Source organism: Pelophylax lessonae (assembly GCF_965119305.1).
Source record: "Pelophylax lessonae genome assembly, chromosome: 6".
NCBI classification, from domain to species: Eukaryota; Metazoa; Chordata; class Amphibia; order Anura; family Ranidae; genus Pelophylax; species Pelophylax lessonae.
Window position 1 is genome coordinate 231187991 of NC_138773.1, and position 22757 is coordinate 231210747.

A 22757-nucleotide genomic window follows, 5' to 3' on the forward strand; every position below is an offset into this window, starting at 1 on the left:
ATAGAAGTGAATGGGAAACAAAATGGCCGACTGGCTAGCTCCTTTTAAAAACCCGGTCACAGCCTATATATCATCCCATAAGGTTAAAAACCATGTCCTAATGCATCCAGTGCCCTAAAACACCAAACCCCGAGAGGAACACTGTAAGGTGTGCTGCAACAGCTGCACAAACCCAGAGGCACTTCCCAGGCTACATTGCAGACCCTAGTAGGCCCAAACTTCCCCCATCATGGAAGGTGAAACCCACAGGGCTTTTAGAGCACCCTGACAGTGAGATCACAGGCTATGCAGTATGTTGAAGGTCACTGACTGCAGGATCCAATGCCTGATGGCACACATTATAGACTGTCCCCACTCTTATGGGGGTCTCAGTACATTTGTTCTTGGCCTGCTGGCCATAGTAAATGATACAGATACGGCCAACCACTGCCCAGATAAGAGTGTAATAAACAGGTCTGGAAAAGTAGGAACAAAGTACCCCCCTCAAAAAACACAAAAAAAAAAAAAAAAACACATGATCTTTAGACACTAGCACGCAACTATGGCTTAGAGCAGGAAAGAGTTATGCTTGGTCAGTGCCAGGGCCTCCAAACTTTTTCTAGCCAGTGTCCATTCACCAGAAGGTGGCAGCACAACCCATGTAGTAATGGCTACTAGCTTCTCTGATCTGTGATGAAAAACAAAGGACATACCAGGCAAATTACTTCAACAGCAATATACCAACCTGTGCTAACTCACCATACGGTCGAGTCCCCATATCCCCAAAATACACTGCTACACCTTCAGGCCGTATGATCAGATCACATAAAAGTTATATGCACCCCTCCCGCCAGCTAACACAGTTATATGCTGTCCAATGTCCCTTTCCCCAGATTTACTGGGCTTTTCCTCCAGGCTGTAAAGTACCTGCACATAACAGCCTGTATGCACTACCCCCCCCCCCCTCCCCCCACACTTTTCTTATAATTTAATGGATATACTGATTACCAGTATGTATACTGACAAATACAATCTGACTAAACAGGCTGCCGAAATACAGAACGTTCTAAAAATGCTACCTGGAGCTGTACAGATAGTCCACTTCCACTCATCGAATCAGTTTTCTGCTTTATGCCAAACAAATCCTCCACTTCTTCTAAATGGAACGTCCCAGCTTCAAGCTTGAAATCTAGATAACAAACCATTATGATCAATGTGCTATCCAAGTTACTGAAAGTTACAGGAGGGCAGTAAATATTGCAAGAAAAGAGCTTAAACAACACAATCTGAAAAATATTGCAAGAAAAATACACTTACCAAATTCATCAGATTGCTCAGTCTCGATACGATCATCTGTAGAGCTTTGCTGATCATCGCAGGAGTCGAAGTCTGTCAAAGGGTGTCCAGTTTCTCTCACCTGAAGGAGAAGACAGTAATACTAAACCTGCAGCATATATTCTATGCCAGTCATATGGTGAGATCATTCTTTGAGAAAAACAGACTGTGTTTAATGAGTTCTACACCTTCAAATTGAATGGAAAGGCTCCATTCTAAGCACTGCTTGCCAGCTGCTCTGGTATATGACCTTAGATTGTGGTACGCCCACACAGATAATGACATTTCAATTGCATATATAAAACACTGATCTCCATATAAAATGGCATAACAGAAAAATATTATGTACAAAATTAAACAAATAGGCATTTTCATTTTCTAATCTGCATGTTTATGCCGCTCTCATTTTTTACAGAGCTCAGAAATTTAACAATTATCAAGAAAAAAAAAAACCTTCAGGGCCCATTCATACTACAACACACACAAAACCAGGCCCGCAGTCAACTGCGCTTCTTTGTTTTTATGCGCATTACCATGCATTTTTATGTGTGCTTTCGTTGCACATCTACCTAAAAAAAAAAAAAATGAAGGCAAGTTTTCCCTGACCTTGTTAAAAAGGTGAGAGGTGCATTGCAGTGCATTTGTGTGTGGCGATATTATGCAAAACATAATTATAAACAAAATAAATTAAATCGCACAGCTATGGAGCAGAGAAACATTGCATTCTGATGTGAACATGACGCATAAAAAAAAACTAGAATTTTTGCAAGAACTTACCATAAAATTATTTTCTCTGAGTCCTCTTACAGACGCAGTTCTACATAGTTTCTTCACCAATGGGTAATGCGCCATCTAAGGGAGTAGACTAGGCAGTGAAACTTTAGAAACTTTTCACCCGACACGCCCATAGGTGCTGTCCTTCATGACATTACCCCAGACACACCGTGCTCACTAATCTGTTTCGTAGCAAGCAGTGAAGGAAAACACAACCAACCCCAAAATAGAGGGGGCGGGAGCTGCGTCTGTCAGAGGACTCAGTGAAAAAAATTTTACGGTAAGTTCTTACAAAAGCCGACACCACCTTAGGGAGAAAGGATTGGTTAGGTCGCTGAACAACCTATGAACGACCAGATAAGGCGAACGGCAAGACAGAGCCGCCAACTAAGACACCCTGCGAGCAGAGGAAATAGCCACCAAAATGGCAACCTTCTGAGATAAAGGCAGAGAGAGTTCTCTGATATTTTCAAAGGGAGGTCGTTGCAGAACGGACAAAATCAAATTCAGTTACCATGGAGGTAAAGGGGACCTCCTCGGAGGGGCCAGATAACGCACCCCTTGAATAAAGGTTTGAATCAAAAAGTTAGTCGCCAAGGGACGCTGAAAGTAAATGGCTAAGGCTGACACCTGACCTTTAATCGTGCCCAACGCCAAACGTTGCTCCACTCCTTTCTGCAAGAAGGCTAAGACCCTCGCCACCTAAAAAGCTCAAGGATGCAACCCTTGCAGCTCACACCAGGCAATATACATCTTCAACGTCATCTTCCTAGCTCTCAGCAAGGTAGGAATCACAGAAACAAAAAGACCTCTGTCCCTCAACACCTGGCCTTCAACAGCCACACCCTTAAAGCCAGCGACCGTAAAGCAGGATGGAAGATCGGCCCTTGAGACAGCAGATCTTCCCTCAGAGGCAGCCGCCAGGGAGGCTCGACAACCATCGTTACTAGGTCTGTGGACCAAGACCAGTGAGGCCAGTCTGGGGCCACCAGAATTACCTGCTCCCCCACCAACCTGCAGAGGAACCTGGACAACAGTTGTATCCGAGGAAAGGCATAAATCAGCCGGTATTGGCTCCAAGGTGCCACAAACACGTCTGTGGCGTCTGCCAGAGGATCCCGAGCCCTGGCCACAAACCTCTCCATCTTTTTGTTTAGGCGAGATGCGAACAGATCCACCTCCGGAGTTCTCACCGGGAACACAGGAGGCCGTACACATCTGGATGCAGGGACCATTCCCCCTGTTCCAGTGACTGACGACTAAGGTAGTCCGCCTGCCAGTTCTCCACTCTTGGAATGTGAACAGTGGAGAGAGCTGGAACGTGCGCCTCGGCACAGGTCAGAATCCTGGCCACCTCCATGGCCGCTTGGGCACTCCTGGTGCCCCCCTTGGTGATTGATGTAAGCCACAGCTGTGGCATTGTCTGACTGCACCCGAACCGGGAGACCGTGGAGCAGAGACGTCCAATGGAGCAGGCAGAGCTTGATCGCCCTGAGCTACAGAACATTGATCGGTAAGGAAGTTCCCTCTGTCGACCACAGACCTTGGGCACAAAGCGTGTCACCCTACCCCAGCCTGTAAGGCTGGCATCCGTAGTGACCACCGTCCACAACAGTGGCAGGAACGACTTGCATTGGCACAGAGCAGGTGACCGAAGCCACCATGACAGCTCCGACCTCATGAGATGAGTTAGACATATCATCCTGTCCAAAGATTGCGGAGCCTTGTTCCATTTGGCAAGGATTTCTGCTTGCAGAGGCCTTGTGTGAAACCGGGCAAACGGGACAGCCTCGAAGGCCGCCACCATCAGCCCAGGGGACCTCATGCAGTTCCACAGGGAGGAGAGATCGTTGTCCATTAGAGCCCTGACCTCGTCCTGCAAAGTCTGAAGTTTTTCCTCTAGGAGAAAAACCTTAGCTTGAGCGGAGTCCAGGACCATGCCCAGATAATTCAGACGTACTGGCGTGGTCAGTGCAGACTTCTGGACGTTGATGGCCCACCCGAACTCCTGGAGCATCTGAAACGCGACGGTCAGATCGCCCGACAGAGTGGCACATGAGCTCGCCCTTAACAGGAGATCATCCAGATAACCGAGGACCACAATCCCCCTCTTGTGCAGCAGAGCCAGCAACGGGGCCAAAACCTTGGTGAAGACCCTGGGAGCGGAAAATAGACCAAAGGGTAATTGCCACAAATTGAAAATGCTCCTCCGCCACAGCGAAATGGACATATCGCTGATGGCCCTCGTAAATAGGGATGTGCAGATACGCATCCTTCAAATCGATGGAGGCCAGAAAATCTCCTTGATTTAAAGACGCCACCAACGACCTGACATATTCCATCCGGAACTTCTGCACCCGCACAAAGCGGTTCAGTGACTTGAGGTCCAGAATTGGACGCACCTTGCCCTCCTTCCTGGGCACCGTGAACAGGTTTGAGTAAAAACCTCGAAACCTGTCCCGCTGAAGAATCGGGACACTAACTCTGTGCAAGAAGATCTTGCACTGCCCACTTAAACGATCCGGAGACAGACGGAGATTCGATGGAAAGAACCTGTCGGCTGGGCGAGACCGAAACTCTATCTTGTACCCTGTACGAATCAATTTGTGTACCCACTTGTCTTTAATCAGAGACGTCCAGGGTTCCCGAAAGTAGCGCAGATGCCCCCCACCCCTGAACCATGTGTGCATCCCTTCATGCAGAGGACGACTTGTCGGCTTACCCGACCAGGCCTTCTTGTTTCCACCGGAGGCTCTGAACGGTTTACCTTTTTCCTGCACCCCCGAGGCACGAAAAAGCCCCTGGTGAGCCTTGAAGGAAGATCCCCGCTTACCGCGAGGTGCCTTACCTTTTGCAGATCGGGGGAGAAGAGTACTCTTACCCCCAGTGAGACCTTTGATTAGCTCATCCAAGGAGTCACCAAAACGGTGTTCATCCAAAAAGGGAAGATCAGACATGGCCTTTTTAGAAGCCTGGTCCGCCGACCAGCTCTTCAGCCACACCGTGCGGCGAAAGGCGATCCCCACCGCCGACAATCTAGCGACCACGGGAGCCCTGTCCAGGGCCACTTTGCACAGATATACCATGGCCTGGGCCATCTGGTCCATGAGCTCAATGAGAGTTGGAGGAACTGACTCAGCCAGCAAGTTGCTCTTAAGCACCTTGATCCATTCCGTAACCGTCTGAGAAAGAAGGACGGAGGCGAACCTGGGGTTTGAGGAGCTAGCCCGCCACTAAGTTGGCAGGAAAGCGGTTCCTTGTGCCTGTCCACCGGGTCCTTAAACACAGGGGAGTCATCCACGGGTACCACCGTTGACTTATTCAACCGTGACACAGTGTGGTCCACCGTAAGTGACACTGTCCAGCGATAGGAAACTAAGGCTGCAAAAGGGTAAAGGCGTTGAAAACGCTTGGGCACCACCAGCATGTGCCGCCATTGCTTATTCACGGTATCGTGAAATTCCTTGGGGCAAGGGAAAACCTGACTTCTGGGCTCTGTGGGAGCCAAAGACAACCGCTTTCCTGACTTTGTGGGCTCATCATCTATATGCAAAGTCTCCCTGACTGAGCGAACCAGTGCTTCCACCAAAGCACGTTCCCACGCTGCAGCTGAGGACTCCTCCACCTCGCAGTCTGAGGACAGGGACCCCTCGGGGAGGGCATTGTCCATGGCAACCACATCAGGCTCTGAATCAGAGGACTGAGAGGGCATCGGCCGTTTTTGGATAACAACTTGTTTCATTACAAGATCTACTTTGGACGCCAGAGTTTCTATGGCTGCAGACAGAGACACTAAAGAAGGCGATCCGGATGGTTCGGATGCACAAATAAGATCAGAGGGGAAATTTTCACCTTGGGACCGCCGGAGTCCTCCTTAAAGCTAACAGGTATCCTGATAGGAGCCAAGTGTGTCCCGAGTAATGCCCAAGGACTAAAAAACCCCTTACTGTGCCAGAAACTGGAGCAGCCAACGGTCTACAACCTGTCTTCTGCAAGTGAAACATTCTGGGAAGAAGTGACCAAATGTCACTAGAGGCCGAACCAACTGATCTACAATAACATGGTGCCATAGAAAAGCATAGGAAAGCACAGGGGAAAATGGCCGGCGCCCACACAGCGCGGCCTGGCCACACTTAAGATGGCGCCTGAAAAAGGCGCCAAACACTCAGCAAGGCAAGGAAAATGGTTGCCAAATACGATGTGTGAAAAAAGTGCGCTGGAAAATAGAAAAGCTGCTACCTTAGAAAAATAGAATGAATGAAACAAAATGTGTATCAGGTGCTCTAAACTATTAAATTACTGAATATCCAATATATAATTATATGGTGATCTATCAATACAAATTCTGGGTGATATGCGAGAAATCAGAGGACAAACCCTCCTTCACAATAAGTGAGTTATAAAACACAACGAAAATGAATGACCTGTAGTTCAAAATCTGTGAAAAGAAATAAAGTCCAAAATAGTACAAAATCATTCAAATGTGCATCCAAAAGGTGAGTCCAAAATCATAAACATCCAACATGCATGTGAAATGGCTCCAGGGGGCAAAATTCAACACAATAGGTGTGTGCAGCGAAGACCTCCACCGTGAATGAATAAGCCCCTTACCAGATGAGACAAAACAAGGGCGCGTGTATTATCAGATCCAATACCACTAAATATCCAGGGAAAGTGAAAAAACACCAACTACTTCTTTCCAGACAGGAGAGAGCAGGTCAACCTCTTACCAGATGGATCTTAATTCTGGGCAGAGAAATAGAATCTGCCTGTGGCGAGTGCCTCCTCTTTTCCTGGAATGTTAGGATCAGTTCGTTCTGGTCGGTGTATAAAGGTCTCCCCTGAGTACCATAAAAGAAAAACCGCTAATAGAGTTTTAATATAAGAAAGTGATACACTTAAAATGTGTCGGCTTGATATAATACAAAAAGCGGCAATGGATACTGGAGAGATCAACTAGAGCCACGGCCGCCTGCAGCGCGGGCCGCAGCGATGAGTCGTGACGTTGCGGCGCTCCTCTCTGACGTGTTTCCTCCTACGACAGATCTCCTGTCTCAGTTGATGTCCGTCGTAGGAGGAAACGCGTCAGAGAGGAGCGCCGCACGGTCACGACTCATTGCCGCGGACCGCGCTGCAGACGGCCGCGGCTCTAGCTGATCTCTCCGGTATCTATTGCCGCTTTTTGTATTGTATCAAGCCGACACATTTTAAGTGTATTACTTTCTTATATTAAAACTCTATTAGCGGTTTTTCTTTTATGGTACTTTTTTTATTACTTATCACTATTTATTCAACATTATCGCATATCCATCACCACTTCACCACGTTTGTTGCTACTGGTGTATACCATTTCTTGGACTTTTCACGCATCAGTCACTTTGTATTTATATTGCATTATTGATTTTTTATTTCACCTGCAGTTATATATTTTCTTGCACATTTTTATCTGGTTTATCGGCACCTATTTGTCCAATATTGTTTTATTATTTCTATTGGTAGATTTATATCCATGGTCATATTTGCACATGTCACTTCATTTGGTGATTCTTGCACTTGTCACTTTGACCCACTGATGCACCTGGATTAATTTGCACTAATTTATCTGTTCTAATATCATACATTATATATGTCTTGAGGAGTTTATATTTATGTCCAGATTTGCACACGTCGCCTTACCAGGACGTTATATATATATATATATATATATATATATATATATATATATATATATATATATATATATATATATATATATATATATACATATACACACACACACACACCATTGTGACCTACTATTATTATTTGTCCCCACACTGCTTCCATCTCTTACATACTCTGTGAAGTCTATATTTATGATAATTTTTGCACAAGTCACTTTATAGAGACGTACATGCATATGTCCCTTTGATCCACGGACATATCTTTATACATTCATTTTTATATTTACTATTGTCACCCACCATTTTATTGTATTCACTTATTTATTGCCACTATCACCTGGCACTCCATTGTTTACCTTACTATCAGGCAGCGCCACCCCCTACCCCCCACCTTTTTACTCTATATAGTCTTCTGACTATACTATAGGGAGGCTGCAGCCTAGCATTCTTCAATTCTCATATATATCCAATACTCCATAAGCGCGGAGTTTACTACTCTCAAAAAAAAAAAAAAAAATTATAGAAAAGCCTATGGTCACAATAACATTTTCCTTGTTCCGTGGTGAGGTTGGGGGTTCCAAAAAAGCAGGATAGGGGTTACCAGCATGGATTACCCCAGGCACTCAACAGTCCTCAACAGTCCTGATGCAGGACTCCTTCGAAAAATCAAGCAACATTTACATTTGTAATTGTTGCAAATTGCTGTGATCACAAGGCGCTGAGCCATTCTATTTGCTCCTGTGCATTTTGTCTATGGCCTGAGTTGTCTGATGACAGCTTGTTATGTTAGTCATTCAACAGGCGCACTGGCCACCATTTTGTGAAATGATGTTTATAAACGGTAGTCCAGAAATAAGCATCCATCTTTTAGCATTTTTTTCTTTTTATTGTACATCATTGTTATCAAGGTGGTTAAATATAGGATATGTTGGTGTGTGGAATATAGAAATGCCTCAATTTGGACACAGTTATTCAAACCAAACTTTTTTTTTTTTTTTTTTTTTTTTAAGCAAAATTAGAATATACTTACAGGGCTGGTCTTCTGTGTATGACTGGAATGTTGCAGAGAGTAAACACTGTCAGATAAAGAAGGGGTGCTGGATCCTAGAAGATTATATTGTTCCAGTTGCTTAACACAGCCAGATGACTTTAATTTCATAACCTCCAGCTCAGCACTATGATTAATGCTCAACTCAGAGAAGGAGGTCAGTCCTCTTAAGCTTTGCACTTGTTCTTCCTGTTTTCTAACCATATCAGGGGAGTCCCAAGCACTTGAATCTGTCAAACTTTCAGAAAAGCTTCTTTGCTTCACGTCAGATCGCGCTGAGCCATTAGGTTTATTAACTTTGTCTTCAACATTGTGTTTTTTCAAGTCCATGGATATAACAGAAATCATGGCTTCTTGGCTTGCTAAAGCCTCCTGAAGTTTTTTTACCTGAGCTCCTAGTTTCTGGGAATGAGAATGTAATTCTGCCACACAGGCTTCTTTCTTCTGTTAAAAGAGTGTTGAGAAAACAAGAGTCAGGGTTGCAAATATACATAAATGGAACTAACCTGAACATACCAACAATTGCTTTGTATTAAAAATGAACTCCAGGGAAACAGTCAAAACGCAGATGAAATGCATACTACAAGAGCCATTTTATCTGCCAAATAATTTCCAAATGATTTCAAAAGCCATGGCAAGCTGCATAGCCAGCTTGGAGACCAGACTTTTCTCTACTATATTTACGCTGCAGAGAAACACCCCCATAACAGGATATTACCACCTCTATGCTTTACAGTAGGAATGGCCTTATTTGGATTGTGCGCTGTATTGGATTTCTGCCAGACATAAAGCTTGGTGTTGAGGCTAATAAATGGAGGCCACAGGACTGCAGACTTCTCCCCATCCAGCAGCCATGGATACAGTACAGGGACGCCATCAGAGACCTGGAGGACACTACATTATCAGATAAGCATACCTTTACCTGACATCTTGTGAGTGCTTTTTATCTTTGCTATTAAATAGGTTTACTAATACTACACCTAGGTGGCGCTTCCTACTTTTTCCTACCCTTTTGCTTATTCCAGAGCTGGCTTTCTCTGAGGATAATGGTCACCATTATTCTATTTTATCACATGAAAATTTCATTTTCAGTAGTAACATTTATGGACTATGTCTCTTACCTACTACCCATGTACCCTACTATAGAGACCACCTCTAGTTACAAACACAGTTCTGTGTGTCAGTAGCATTTTTTCTTAGATGTAGTAGCAGACTTAGTTAGATACACTAACAAATTCAAGCTGAACTTCAGTTCACATTTTATAACCAATTACAACAGTTTTGTTCCCTTTGAGATTCGGTAAGCTAAAATATAATAAAAGGTTTGCTTTTGGGTTTAACACCATTTTAATTAGCTGGAGCTGCCAGCTGTGCTCACAAGCTTCTTTTAAAGAATCCTCAGTATTCACTTTGAAGGAAAAGTTTCAGCATACTGTTCACTTAGCAAAGACGAGGTTCCCACACAGGAGTAGAAGTCTCTGCTGCTTAAAAACCAAGCTCAACTGTGACAGATTATACCAGGCAGAGGTTCACTTTAGGGGGAGAAAAAAAACAGTTTCACAAAATATTGTTTCTATGACTTTGAACACATATCTAGCAGTCAATTAGATTCATAGTTGTGTTCTAACCTTTAGCTGCTGCTGGACACGTTGAGCTTCAGCTTTCCAGCTTTCACATTCCGTACGTAATTCATCTACCACATTGCTCAAAGTGGTGAGCTCATACGCAGTACTCCGTAATTTAGCCTCTCTCTCACTTGCTAGGCGCTCTGCAGCTTCCACCTGCTCATTCAAAGTAGCCTGTAAAGTGTTAAATAGTGGGGGAAAAAAAAAGTAAAAGAAAGCAACTTTACTATGCGCAACTAATATATATCATATCCAAATCAAGCTTACCAGGTTTGATCCAGCTTCCTCCAGTGAGGTCATATTCTGAATATCAGTCTGTGTCTGCACCTCTTCTACAAGCTTTTGAGACTTGTCCTTCCGCTCTTTAAGATGCTGCTTGAGCTCTTCTAATTCTGCTTTGTGTTTTTTCTCCCTCTCACTTTGCTCCTTGGAGCTGAGAGAAAGGGTAGTTTGCAGAGAGACATTCTGTTCTTGTACATTTTGCAGGTCTATTTTGGTAGCTTCTAAAGACTGAAGACTTTGTGCCAGCTGATTACGCAACTCAGACATATCACCCATACTTTGCTCCTGCAAAGTCTGAACTTCAATCTCCTTTTCCATGAGGATGGTATCTTTCTCCCTTACAGTGTCTTGAAGTTTTTGCAACTCGACAGCAAGAAGAGCAATGGATTCTTCCCTCTGTGACACATGAGTCCTAAGTAGTTCACTCTCTTCCTGCAAGTTTCTATGCTCCATCCTAAGCAACTCCAGGGCTTGTTCGTTCTGCCTAGAGGACTGTTGTAGATTTTGTAAATTTGTCTCCAGAACCTCAATCTCTGCAACATGCAGGACTTCCTTTTCTTCCAGTTGCCGTTGCAAGGCATCCAGCTCAGCCATGCACAAAGACTCGGTTTCCTCCAAACTCTGTTTCTCTACATCTGCTCTTTCTAGTTGTTTAGCTCCTTTTCTAAGCTCAGCCTGCAGATTATCTGCTCCTCCTAGACCCAGCTGATCTAGGCTTTCTTGACTATCACTGACCTCATGCCTAATGGGTCCCAGCTGCTCAAGCTCCTGCTGTAACTTTTCAATGACTTCATGAAGCTGTTCCATCTCCTCCTGTTTGCTCTTTCTACGTCTCTCTTGATCACTTCGAAGATGCTCAACTAAAGACCTCAATTCCTCAACTTCAGATTTCTGTAAAAGTTTAAAATAAAAAAAGTTCTATGACAAAGTAAACCACTTAATGTCATACAGTATAATACAGTATAAATATGGATGTTGACCAAGAAAGCCCTTCAATACATTTAATATTCATAAAATTGGGAGTTGAAATGAAAAACTAATCCAATTTTTTAATGGAAAATACGTTTTACATACTAATTTAAACTAAGTCGAATAGTTAAACAGAGATACATAATGTTTTGTCCTTGATGCTTAGGTTTGGTTGATTTTAGATTCTCAGTATTGAAATGTGTTAACTCTAGGCAGCAGGGCCTAGCATAACGGTTATTTGAAGGGTTGGTTCCCAAATCTTTCACAGAATAAGACACTGGTCACAGTGTATCTAGTCTGCTGCATATTCAAAGGCAAAAATCGCTCCTCATAACTGGATTTTCGACTTCCCGTAAAATCCTTTTCTCTGAAGTTCAATGACAGACGCAGCTCCATATACTTAACCATTGGGTTATGCTACCCCCTACAGGAGTAGGACACTAGGCAGGAGAAAAAAAACAAAAAAAAAAAAAAAAAAAAAACTTTACCACACCTTATGGGGCAGTCCCTGAAGGCATACACCCACTCACTTTGCTAAAGGATTCAGTAGTGTCAGAAGTAAAAAAAAAAAACCCAACCCATTCAGAAATAGAGGGGCGGTTGCTGTGTCTGTCAATGAACGTCAGAGAAAAGAATTTTACGGTAAGTCAAAAATCCAGTTTTCTCTATCGTTCATTGACAGACGTAGCTCCATATTCTTCTTAACCATTGGGACATCCCAAAGCAGTATTTGCATGAGGGGTGGGAAAACAACGCAGAGAAAGAACACAATTCCCCAAAGACTAAACTTAGCCAACCAGGTAACATGGAGCTCAACCAGGAACAACTGGAGCTCACCTAGAAACAACATACTCCCTCAAAAAGAAAGAAATTGCTCTTTTAAAACAGCAGCCTGCAAAACCTTGCGGCCGAAAGAAGCATCCGAGGATGCCAACACATCTACTTTGTAGAATTTAGTGAACGTGCGCACAGACGACCAACTTGCCGCCTTGCAAACTTGTATTAATGAGGCCTGATAGCAAAAGGTCCAAGAGGCACTCGGCGCCCTACCAGAATGCGCCTTCACAGGGAAAGGTGGAACCTGAACCTTAAGTGAATATGCCTGTAACACTGTCTGCCTGATCCATCTGGATATCGTTGCAGAAGACGCAGCCAATCCCTTCCGAGGTACTTCTGTGAGGACAAAAGGATAGTCTGATTTCCTGAAAGACTCCGTAACCTCCAGGAAAACCCTAATTGCCGGAACCACAGCCAAAGAATTCCAGGCAATTTCCTTGGGATGCTTGGGCTTAGGACAGAGTGAAGGCAGCACAATGTCTTCATTCAATGGAAATCAGAAACCACCTTAGGAAGAGATGACTGATTAGGTTGAAGCACAACTTATCTCTGTGGACCAACAGAGAAGGAGAGCGGCAGAGACAGAGTCGCCAATTCGGACACTCTGTGGGCAGAGGTAATATCCACCAAAAATGCTACCTTCTGTGACAGTGTAAGCAGAGGAATCTCCCTAAGTTTTCAAAGGGAGGTTTTTGAAGAACAGACAGTACCAAGTTAAGATCCCACAGAGATAACGGGGACCGTATCGGAGGAGCCACATAAACTAGCTGGATAAAAGTGTGAATCAAAGAATGCGTAGCTGAAGGGCATTGAAAAAACACAGCCAAAGCCGACACCTGGCCTTTAATGGTACCCAAGGCCAACCGCTGCTCAACCCGTCCTTGGAGGAAAGCCAATATCCTAGCCACTGAAAAGGAGCGTGGATGCACCTTAAAATCGATTCACACCATGAGCTGTACGATTTCCACGTACGATGATAAATCTTCCTGGAGGTAGATTTTCTAGCCTTCAACAGTGTAGGAATCACTGAGTCAGAAAGACATCTATCCTTCAATACCTGGCTTTATACAGCCACGCCATTAAAGCCAGCGACTGAAAAGCAGGATGGAAGATCTTCCCTGAGAGGAAGTCTCCAAGGAGCATCAGCGACCAACCCTACCAGATCTGCGTACCAAGACCGGCAAGGTCCCTTCCACCTCTATTCAGCGCAGAAGCCTCGGCAGAAGTCTCAGTGGAGGAAACGCATAGATCCGCTGATACTGACCCCAAGGAGCCACCAGTGCGTCTGTGGCGTTGGCCAGAGACCTGGCTACAAACCTCTGTACCTTCTCGTGGAGCCGAGAAATTAACAGGTCTACATCGGGTGTCCCCGGACACACAACAGGTGAAACGTGGACTATTCCCCCTGATCCAACACACAACGACTCAAGCAATCCGCTTGCCAGTTCTCCACTCCGGTAAATGCACGACAGAGGGCTGAAACATTTTTCTGCCCATATTAAGATCTCGGCCACCTCACAGGGCCGCCAGCAAACTCCTTGCGCCCTCTTGATGATTGACGTAAACCACAACCATGGCATTGTCTGATTGAATCTGAACTGGACAAACCTGCAGACGATTTGTCCAGTGACTGAAGCAAAGCTTTATCGCTCTGGGTTCCAGAATATTGATCGGAAATCTGGACTCTTTCAGAGTCCTGGTCCCCTGCGCACACATCTTTCCAAATACTCCCTCTCCAACCAAACTCTTGCAAATTCCGTACAGTGATTGACAGATCGCCCACCAGAACCGAGTGGGAGGCTGCTCTTAAGAGGAGATCGTCCAGGTACCCTAGTACCGCAATCCCCCGCTGTCACATTAATGCCAATACCGGAGCTAACAAATTGGTGAAGACCCTGGGTGAAGACCCTGGGGGCAGAGGCGAGACTAAAGGGTAACGCTACAAACTGATAATGTTCCTCTCCTACAGCGAAGCGAAGAAAACGCTGGCATCCAGTGTAAATAGGGATGTTCAGAAATGCATACTCTATATCGATAGAGACCAAAAAGTCCCCTTGGTGTAGGAACACCACTACAGTGGGAATGTACTCCCATTCGAAACCTCTGTACCCGCACAAAGCAATTCAGAGCCTTGAGGTTCAGAATTGGACGCATTTTCCCTTCTTTCTGTGAACAGTAAACAGGTTTGAATAAAACTCTTGAAAGAGTTCCCGAGACGGAAACGGCACAATCACCCTTTGCGACAGATCTTGTATCGCCTCCCGCAGATCCCTTAAACGATCTGAAGATAGGCGTAGATTGGACGGAAAGAATCTGTCCGGCGGTCGGGACCTAAATTCGATCTTGTAACCCAATTGGAGCTGCTCGAGGCCCCTTTTGTCCTGAATCAAGATACGGGAGAAAGCGTCCCTTCATGCAGACGGAGATTTGTCCACAGATCTGGAGGGGCCTGTTCTCGGTTTACCCGACCAAGTCTTCTTGGAACCCCCAGATGACATAAATGGCTTAGGTCCTTTCTCCTGCGTGCCGAAGGCTTCCTGTGTGCTGAAAAATGAGGGCCCCGTCTATTACCCGGTGACTTGCCCTTAGCGGATAGAAGAAGAGTACTCTTCCCACCAGTTAGTCCTTTGATCAGTTCATCCAACAAAGACCCAAATAGGCGTTCCCCCGTAAAGGGGATATCTGAAAGAGCCTTTTTAGAAGCCTGGTCCACAGACAAGCTTTTTAGCCACACCATGCATGTTACCATTATTGCAACAATTTTGTCACAGTAGGAAAAGTGAGTACCTTTGCCGCTGTTAGGGGATCTGCGGGCCCTGAGGGGACCGGCGCCCCCCATGTTAAAAATTTTATGCACCGATACAACCAGTGCATACACCGGCGTCCTTGCATGCACATGCGCAGTAAGAAGAAAAACAAAAAAGGAATCATCCTCAACGCAGAGCACCCGAAGTGCGTAGATGCAGACCCAGTAGAGTCGCTATATGCTAAGCTCACCCTGAAAATATAACAAGCAGGGGAGGTTGCAGACCACTGTCCCACAAGGAGACGCAGGCTAAAGTTCCACAAAAAGACCCCTATTAGACCTAAGGGTCGCCCACCATAAATGACATAGCCCCCTATAAAGGGGAAGAGGGGGCCCGCCGTGACTCAGACGCGCAGGCAGAGTACCCCCACACAACAATGCCCCCACGGCACCCCCGATTCAAGGGGGGGCGCCAGGCAGTCCATATGTCCACCCCCCTGGGGGGGGGGGGGGGGGGGAACACCCAACCGCTGCTGTATCACCCCAGTCAGCAGCTCAGACAGCCAGCCGCAAGTAGACCGCAAAGCCGCGGCCTAAATTTGGGGGCCTGATCTGGTTGCAAGTCCGCCGTCAGCTTGATCAGTAGCTCAGGTAGGAGCTCGGACAGCCTGGTCAGTCGCCCGGAAAGCCAGCTCCGTCAGCCGCAAGCCGTGGCCTCAATTTTTGGCCCGATCCGGACGCATGAGGCATCCGCCGGTCAGCTTGGTCAGGCACCTCATCTCGGTCAGGTACCCAGACAGCCATGAGTAGGCTGCAAAGCCGCGGACTAAATGTTCAGCCTGACCCAGACACGTGAGGCGCAGACCCTGGGATGAAGAAACATCAGCTTCCCCCAAGCCTAGAACCACCGCAGGGAGCCCAAAGGACATCCCTGCCCCAGTCACTAACCCCCAGGGGGCCGGGAACTTTCTCAAAAAACCCTGTATGAGATCTGGACAAGCCGGTCAGCAAAAAAAAAAAAAAAAAATCGCATCCACCCCCCCCCCCCCTCCCTCCTTACTGGAGCAAGTGGCAAAGCCAGCTCATACCGGTGTTCCAGCACCCACTGCCACTCTGCAGTTAGCAGTTCCCAACATCATTTTGGTAAGGGTCAGTTTGCATCAACCAGCGGACCGCAATAGGCCTGTGGGATGTAGTTCGTGAGCTGCTCCTGAACAGCCACCATCTAACACTATTTGTTCAGGTAATACACAAAGTATAACTAAAAGGCAAAACCCTGGCTGCAATACTCACCACCATTGTAATAGCGTCCATTTAAGGCTCACTGGTCCTCTCAATACAAAGCTTATCCTCCAGGTTAAATGTGGTCCAGTGTGAAACCATGCATGCAAACCATGCATGCAAAATAGCTTAACATAGTAAAGCGAGCATGCAAATGAAAAAAGCTAATTAACCCATGAGTAACATCCACATATAAGCATTGGGTTTTACTGAAACCAACTGCACTATGAAGGGAAAAACCATGCATTGCCAGCACGACAGATAAACTTAACTTTCAGATAATCATTTACCTCCTCTTGCAGCCTAAGAAGTTGCTCATTCAAATGGTCAATCTCTTGGTTCTTTTCTTGTAACAGAGCCTGGAGAAGTTCCAGTGAAGAGCTAGATTTGTCACGAGTTCTTTCAAGATGGAGAGAAGACATGTCCTCCTGTTTTTTAGAAAATTAAACATTATTACACACTAATCCAGCAGCAGGCACTCTTGTGATCTCCTCAAAAAATGCACTTGCCTTTAGCAGCAGGTACTCCTCTTGAGCCAGCTGAACAGCCTGCTCACTCTGTTTGCACTGGATCTCAAGCTGCATGTTCAACTGAAGGACCTCTTCTGTCTTGTTTGTTAGCTCTTCTTTGAACAGCTCTAGCTGCTCAGCCAGACTTTCAGCCTGTAAACAAATGTATGTAAGTAAGTGCATTGCATGGTGTTAAGACTTTAATTTAATAGGTCTTAAAGATGATACCTCTTTCTCTTTCCTTTGGAGAGCTTCCCGCTCAGCTTGTAATTCCTTCTTTAGGAGGCTATCAGGCTCGCCTTCCACAGGCAATCTGTGCCGGGTCTCATCTAGCTTTGACTGCAGGGCAGAGATCTGAAGCACATTATTGTACTGCTGCTGTTGTAGAGCTTCTTTGTCCTAAACCATATTGACAGATTTAAATCAGTGACATGGAAACACGCATTACATCTATTGCTGCAACTTGTAACATTTTTTGTTTGGACAAGTGATAAAAGGTATTCCGCTAGCAAATCTAAATAAAATGCACTTAAAATGTTTTTTAAATCTACTTAAAATGTCAACTCAGTATTAATTTTTTCTCTTTGTGCCATGTTTTAAAAACGTTTTTTCGATGTACGGTTATGTTTAATCTAGGTTTATTGAAAAAGGTTTCACATTTACAAATAGAAAAGAATGCAACATTATCTGTACAGAGAAAGCATTGCTTGGGGTATGCATTACAATATTTAGCCAAGTTTTCTGAAACAGAAATTGAGCAGGACAAACATTTCCACACAACTTGGCGACCCAAATACATCTTAAACATGTACTACACAATTTGACATGCGGCCAATGAAATAGCAAAAGTATACATACACTCTGCAATGAAATAAGGTATTGTGTAGCCTTCTCCATGGTGAGAACACTGTAAAACTGGATTTTTGTCTTACTGTATAATCCTTTTCTCTGAGGTTCACTGACGGACACAGCTCCATGTCTGCTTGATCCTTGGGCTTATGCTGCTCTCTCTTCAAGAGTAGGACTAGGCGGAAACAATTTTGACTACGCCCCTGAGGCAGTGCCAGAGGGTATACCATCACTTCCTGCTATAGGACTTCAGTTTGTAACAAGCAGTGTCAGAAGAATACATAACTCAACCCAACAGAGGAACGGGTGCTGTGTCCGTCAGTGAACCGCAGAGAAAAGAGTTTTACAATAAGAACAAAAATCCAGTTTTCTCTTTCATTTCACTGACAGACACAGCTCCATGTCTTCTTAGATCCTTGGGGTGTCTCAAAGCTGTATCAACACGAGGGATGGGAAAAACACAGTAACACATTTAATTCCCAACAAGGCCAAACATAGCCAACCAGGTACAATAGGAGCTCAACCAGGAACAACTTGAGCTCACCACCAGGAAAAAAAGTACACCCTCAAAAAGGCGGGAGCCTCTGAAACCGCAGCCTGCAAAACTTTGCGGCCAAAAGCAGCATCCGATGATGCAAGTACATATACCTTATAAAAACTTTGTGAATGCATGTACAGACGACTATGTGGCCGCCTTGCACACCTGAACCAGACGCCTGATGACGGAAGGGCCAGGGGGCACTAAGCGCTCTCGTAGAATGCGCCTTAAAAAAGGGAAAGGAGGAACCTGACCCTCAATAGAATAGGCCTGCACCACCATCTGCCTGATCCATCTGGAAATAGTCGTAGCAGATGCGGCCTGCCCCTTAAAAAGTCCATGCATAAAAACAAAGAACCGGATTTCCGAATCGGCTCATTCACCGCCAGGTATACCCGAATTGCCCTGACTACATCCAAGGAATGGAGGGCAATTTCTTTAGGAGGTTTCAGCTTAGGACATAAGGACGGCAGCACAACATCTTCATTCAAATGAAACCCCAAGACAACCTTCAGAAGGAACACCTGACGGGTCGTTACACCACTTTGTCCCTGTAAACCACCAGGTAAGGTGACCAACAGGACAACGCAGCCAACACCGACACCCTACGCGCAGAAGTAATAGCAACCAAAAAGGCAACCTTCTGAGATAGAACGAGCAAAGGAAGTTCACAAATGTTTTCAGAAGGAGTACCTACAGTACCAAATTGAGATCCCACAGAGGTACCAGTCTGGCATCACCAGAATGACTGGAGTCCCTTCCATTCTGCATAGCAGTCTCAACAACAGAAGGTGTATTAGATGAAAAGCGTAAATCAGACGATACTGATCCCAGGGGACCACCAGGGCATCTGCAGAATGGCCAGAGGATCCCGAGACCTTGACACGACCTTTGCACCTTCCTGTTGAGACAGGATGCCAATATGTCCACCTCGGGAGTCCCCCACCAGAGACAGTTGAAGAAACACCTCCTAATGGAGCCTGATCGGTCTGCCAATCAACATCCTGGAGATTCGGGCGGACTTCTCTTGAGTCCAAACACCTTGAGCCGAGTATACTCCCAAGACACCTCCCCACCCAGACATACTGGCATTCGTGGAAAGTGCTGTCCAATACAAGGGCAGAAAGGACATCCCCAGACGAATCGCCGGAAAGCAGAGCCCCCATATCAGAGACCCTCTCGTACCCCAGCTCAACCTGATCAGATTGTCCAGCGACTTCATATCCTTGTTACATTTGGCAAGAATCTCTTTTCAGAGGTCTGGTATGGAACTGAGCAAACTGTACCGCCTCGAAGGTGGAGACCATCAGACCCAGCACTTGCATGCAAATCCTGAGCGACGGTGGAACCGGAGCTTAAATGTAACCTGTAAAGTTTCGCCTGTGGAAGAAACACCTGGGCTGATGCTGAATCCAGCGTCAGACCCAAGTAGTCCAGCTTGGTGGATAAGGTCAAAGCCGATTTCTGAAAATTCAGTGTCCATCCAAACTCTTGTAGAGTTCGCACAGTAATGTCCAAATAGACTTCTAGAGCCAATGAAGACTCTGCAAGCAGAAGCACATCGTACTGCGATCCCTTTCTGCCAAAGCAAGGCCATTACCGGGTCCAACACTTTTGTGAACACCAGAGGAGCTGAAGCGAGACCAAAGGGTAACGTCACGAATTGATAGTGCTCCTCGCCCACGGCAAAGCAAAGAAAAACGTTGGTGCCCGACATATATTGGAATATGAAGGTAAGCGTCCTTGATACTGATAGAGGCCAAAAGATCCCCTTGATGAAGGAATACCACTACCGTGTGAATTTACTCCATCCGAAATTTCTGAACCCCCACAAAGTGGTTCAGAGTCTTGAGGTCCAAGATCAGGCAGACCTTGCCTTCCTTACTGGGAACGGTAAACAGATGTGAAAATCTTGAAAACTTTCTGACTCTGGAACCAGCACAATGACTCCTTGTGCCAGTAGGTGCTGCACTGCACCGTAGAGGCCCTGCAGCCAATTGTGAGACAGGTGTAAGTGGGAAGGAAAGCACCTTGCCAAAGGCAAGGAGCGAAGCTCAATATTGTAACCGAACCAACTCGTGGACCCATTTATCCTGAATGAGCAGGGTCCACGGGTCTGGAAAGAAAAGACAACAGCCCCCCCCCAACCCAGATACGGGTGAGGACGCCCCTTCAGGCTGAGGAAGTCTCGTCTGCGAAACCAACAGGACCTGCTTTTGACTTACCATTCCAGGGTATTTTGGAGCCGCCCGCGAAAGTGAGGGTGGATCTCGAACACCTTTCCTGTGACCCAGATGAACGAAAGGGCTGCTTGTGAGCTGAGGAAAAAAAAAAAAAAAGGACCACGTTTACGATGAGGTTCCTTGCCCCTAGCAACCTGCGGAAGGAATGTACTCTTCCCTCCCGTAAGGCTCTTAAGTTTTTCCTACATAGAGGCACCGAACAAACAGTCACCTACAAAAAGTAGATCAGTCAGCACCTGTTTAGAAGCCTTGTCGGCCGACCAGTATTTCAACCAAATCACAGCCATCACAGATACCCTGCCAGCCAAGGGGGCTGCATACAAAGATGCATCACAAATGTACTGTACCCCCTGGATCAACTGATCCGCCAGCTCAGGAGGGTGTTGACCCCCTTCCAGATCATGGCTTACAATTTTTGCCCATTCTGTTAAGGTCTGGGATACCAAGGTGATAGCAAACCCCAGTCTCAACATTGAACCTGCCACGGTGAAGTAGTAACGGACCAAAGCCTCAGCTCTCTTGTCCACAGGATCCTTAAAGGATGGAGAATACTCCACCAGGCAAAAGTGTGGCCTTATTTAGCCTGGAAACCTGAGAGTTCTTCGATGGTGGATTCCTCAAAGGGATATCTCCTAGCGAAACGCTTCGGTATTCAAACCATGCGTTTCAGGGAACCCCACTGACTAATGACCATCTCGTCAAAATAGGCAAGAAAGGGGAACACCTTAGTCACCTTGGAAGATCTGCGGGTGCCAAACTGCACCAGCATCGCCGACTCAGCATCAGCTGAGTCCTTCAACTTTAAAGTTTCCCGTACAGACACAATCAATGCCTCCACCAGTGCTTTTTCATGTGCGGCTGCATAGAAGGATTCACCCTCACTGTTCGCGCACTCAGTGTGCGTAGACGCAGACCCAGTGGGCTGACTCGTGACGGCGGTGGCCAAATCCACCTCAGACTGAGGAGGCAGCGGATACAGGTGAAGGTGGGGGCGCTTCTTGCTAGGCCGCCTTTGCAGGGCCATATCAACCTTTGACACAAGTGACTGTAGGGCTGCCATCATTGCCGCCAGGGCAGACAGAGCCAGAGGGTCCCGCAGCTTCAAGGAGTGGGTCAGGTGGTGATACACGTTCCAGGGGCTCCATAGTTAAATCATAGCCACAGTGTGCACAAAAGAAAAAACGTTTTTTTTTTTTTTTAAAGTCCCCCCCCCCCCCCGTTTGGAGCACCACAAGTATCAGCGCGCCCGCGGCGCTGTATATAGCAGAGGAACGATCGTATACTCACAGAGACTCACCACCCCAGAGCTGGAGAGCGCCAAACAGCCTGCCACACTGCAATCAAAGAGGAAGAGGAAGTGCCGACAATGACAATAGCACATCACCGCACCGGACTTCCAAAAAATGATCGCCGCTATACATTACAAAGGAAAACTCAAAACATGGCCGCCGGACTACACAAACATGGCCGCCGAGGCTAGCTAAAACCATCCACGGAAAAATTGCGGTGCCACGCGGAACCCAGGACCCCAGGGAATTAATAGTCCACCGGGGTGGAGAGCCCCAGGGGACCCACCCCCCGCAGCGCAAAAAGTGCAGGCACCCCTAAAAGGAGGCCGCCAGCGGCACACTCCTACCGTCCTCCAGGCCCAGCACCAATTTAGCCCCCCAACCCCAAAAAACACCCGTGCACCCCAAAAAGGGGACTAGGGGAGGGGACAGGGGGCAGGTGAGGAAGACCAATGCAGGGGAAAAACCATGCTAGGGAGAGGGGGGAAAACGTGAGGGGAGGAAGGACACGTGGGGGGGGGGACCTACCATCCACAGGGAGGGCCCACAAACACCCCAGCAATTCCCAGAGAAAAGAGGGGCGACACTACTCATCATACCTTGGCATTAGGTGGGCATCACTTCCGGCAGTCCACCGCACCATCTTCGAATGGGGGTGCTGCGGCCTGAGGTACACTCCAACTCTGATAGTGACTGCTGTCGTGACCTGGGCTATGCGACCTCACGAGGCGTTTCACTCACAGGCCAGCCCCCGTCCTGTGGGGCTATTTTACGGCCAACCTAGAGAGAA

The 22757-nt window shown here is 46.4% G+C and overlaps 1 protein-coding gene across 1 annotated transcript in view; it reads right to left on the reverse strand.

Annotated features, from left to right (window-relative positions):
- Positions 1-22757, reverse strand: part of PCNT (pericentrin) — a 193301-nt gene that overhangs the window by 56146 nt on the left and 114398 nt on the right. The window contains exons 27-34 of the mRNA XM_082260893.1: positions 17277-17447; positions 17049-17201; positions 16830-16967; positions 10692-11597; positions 10428-10598; positions 8782-9243; positions 1297-1396; positions 1059-1168 (exon numbers count right to left, since the gene is read on the reverse strand). Of these exons, the coding sequence (XP_082117019.1) occupies positions 1059-1168; positions 1297-1396; positions 8782-9243; positions 10428-10598; positions 10692-11597; positions 16830-16967; positions 17049-17201; positions 17277-17447 (2211 nt within the window). The remainder of the gene's footprint in view (positions 1-1058; positions 1169-1296; positions 1397-8781; positions 9244-10427; positions 10599-10691; positions 11598-16829; positions 16968-17048; positions 17202-17276; positions 17448-22757) is intronic.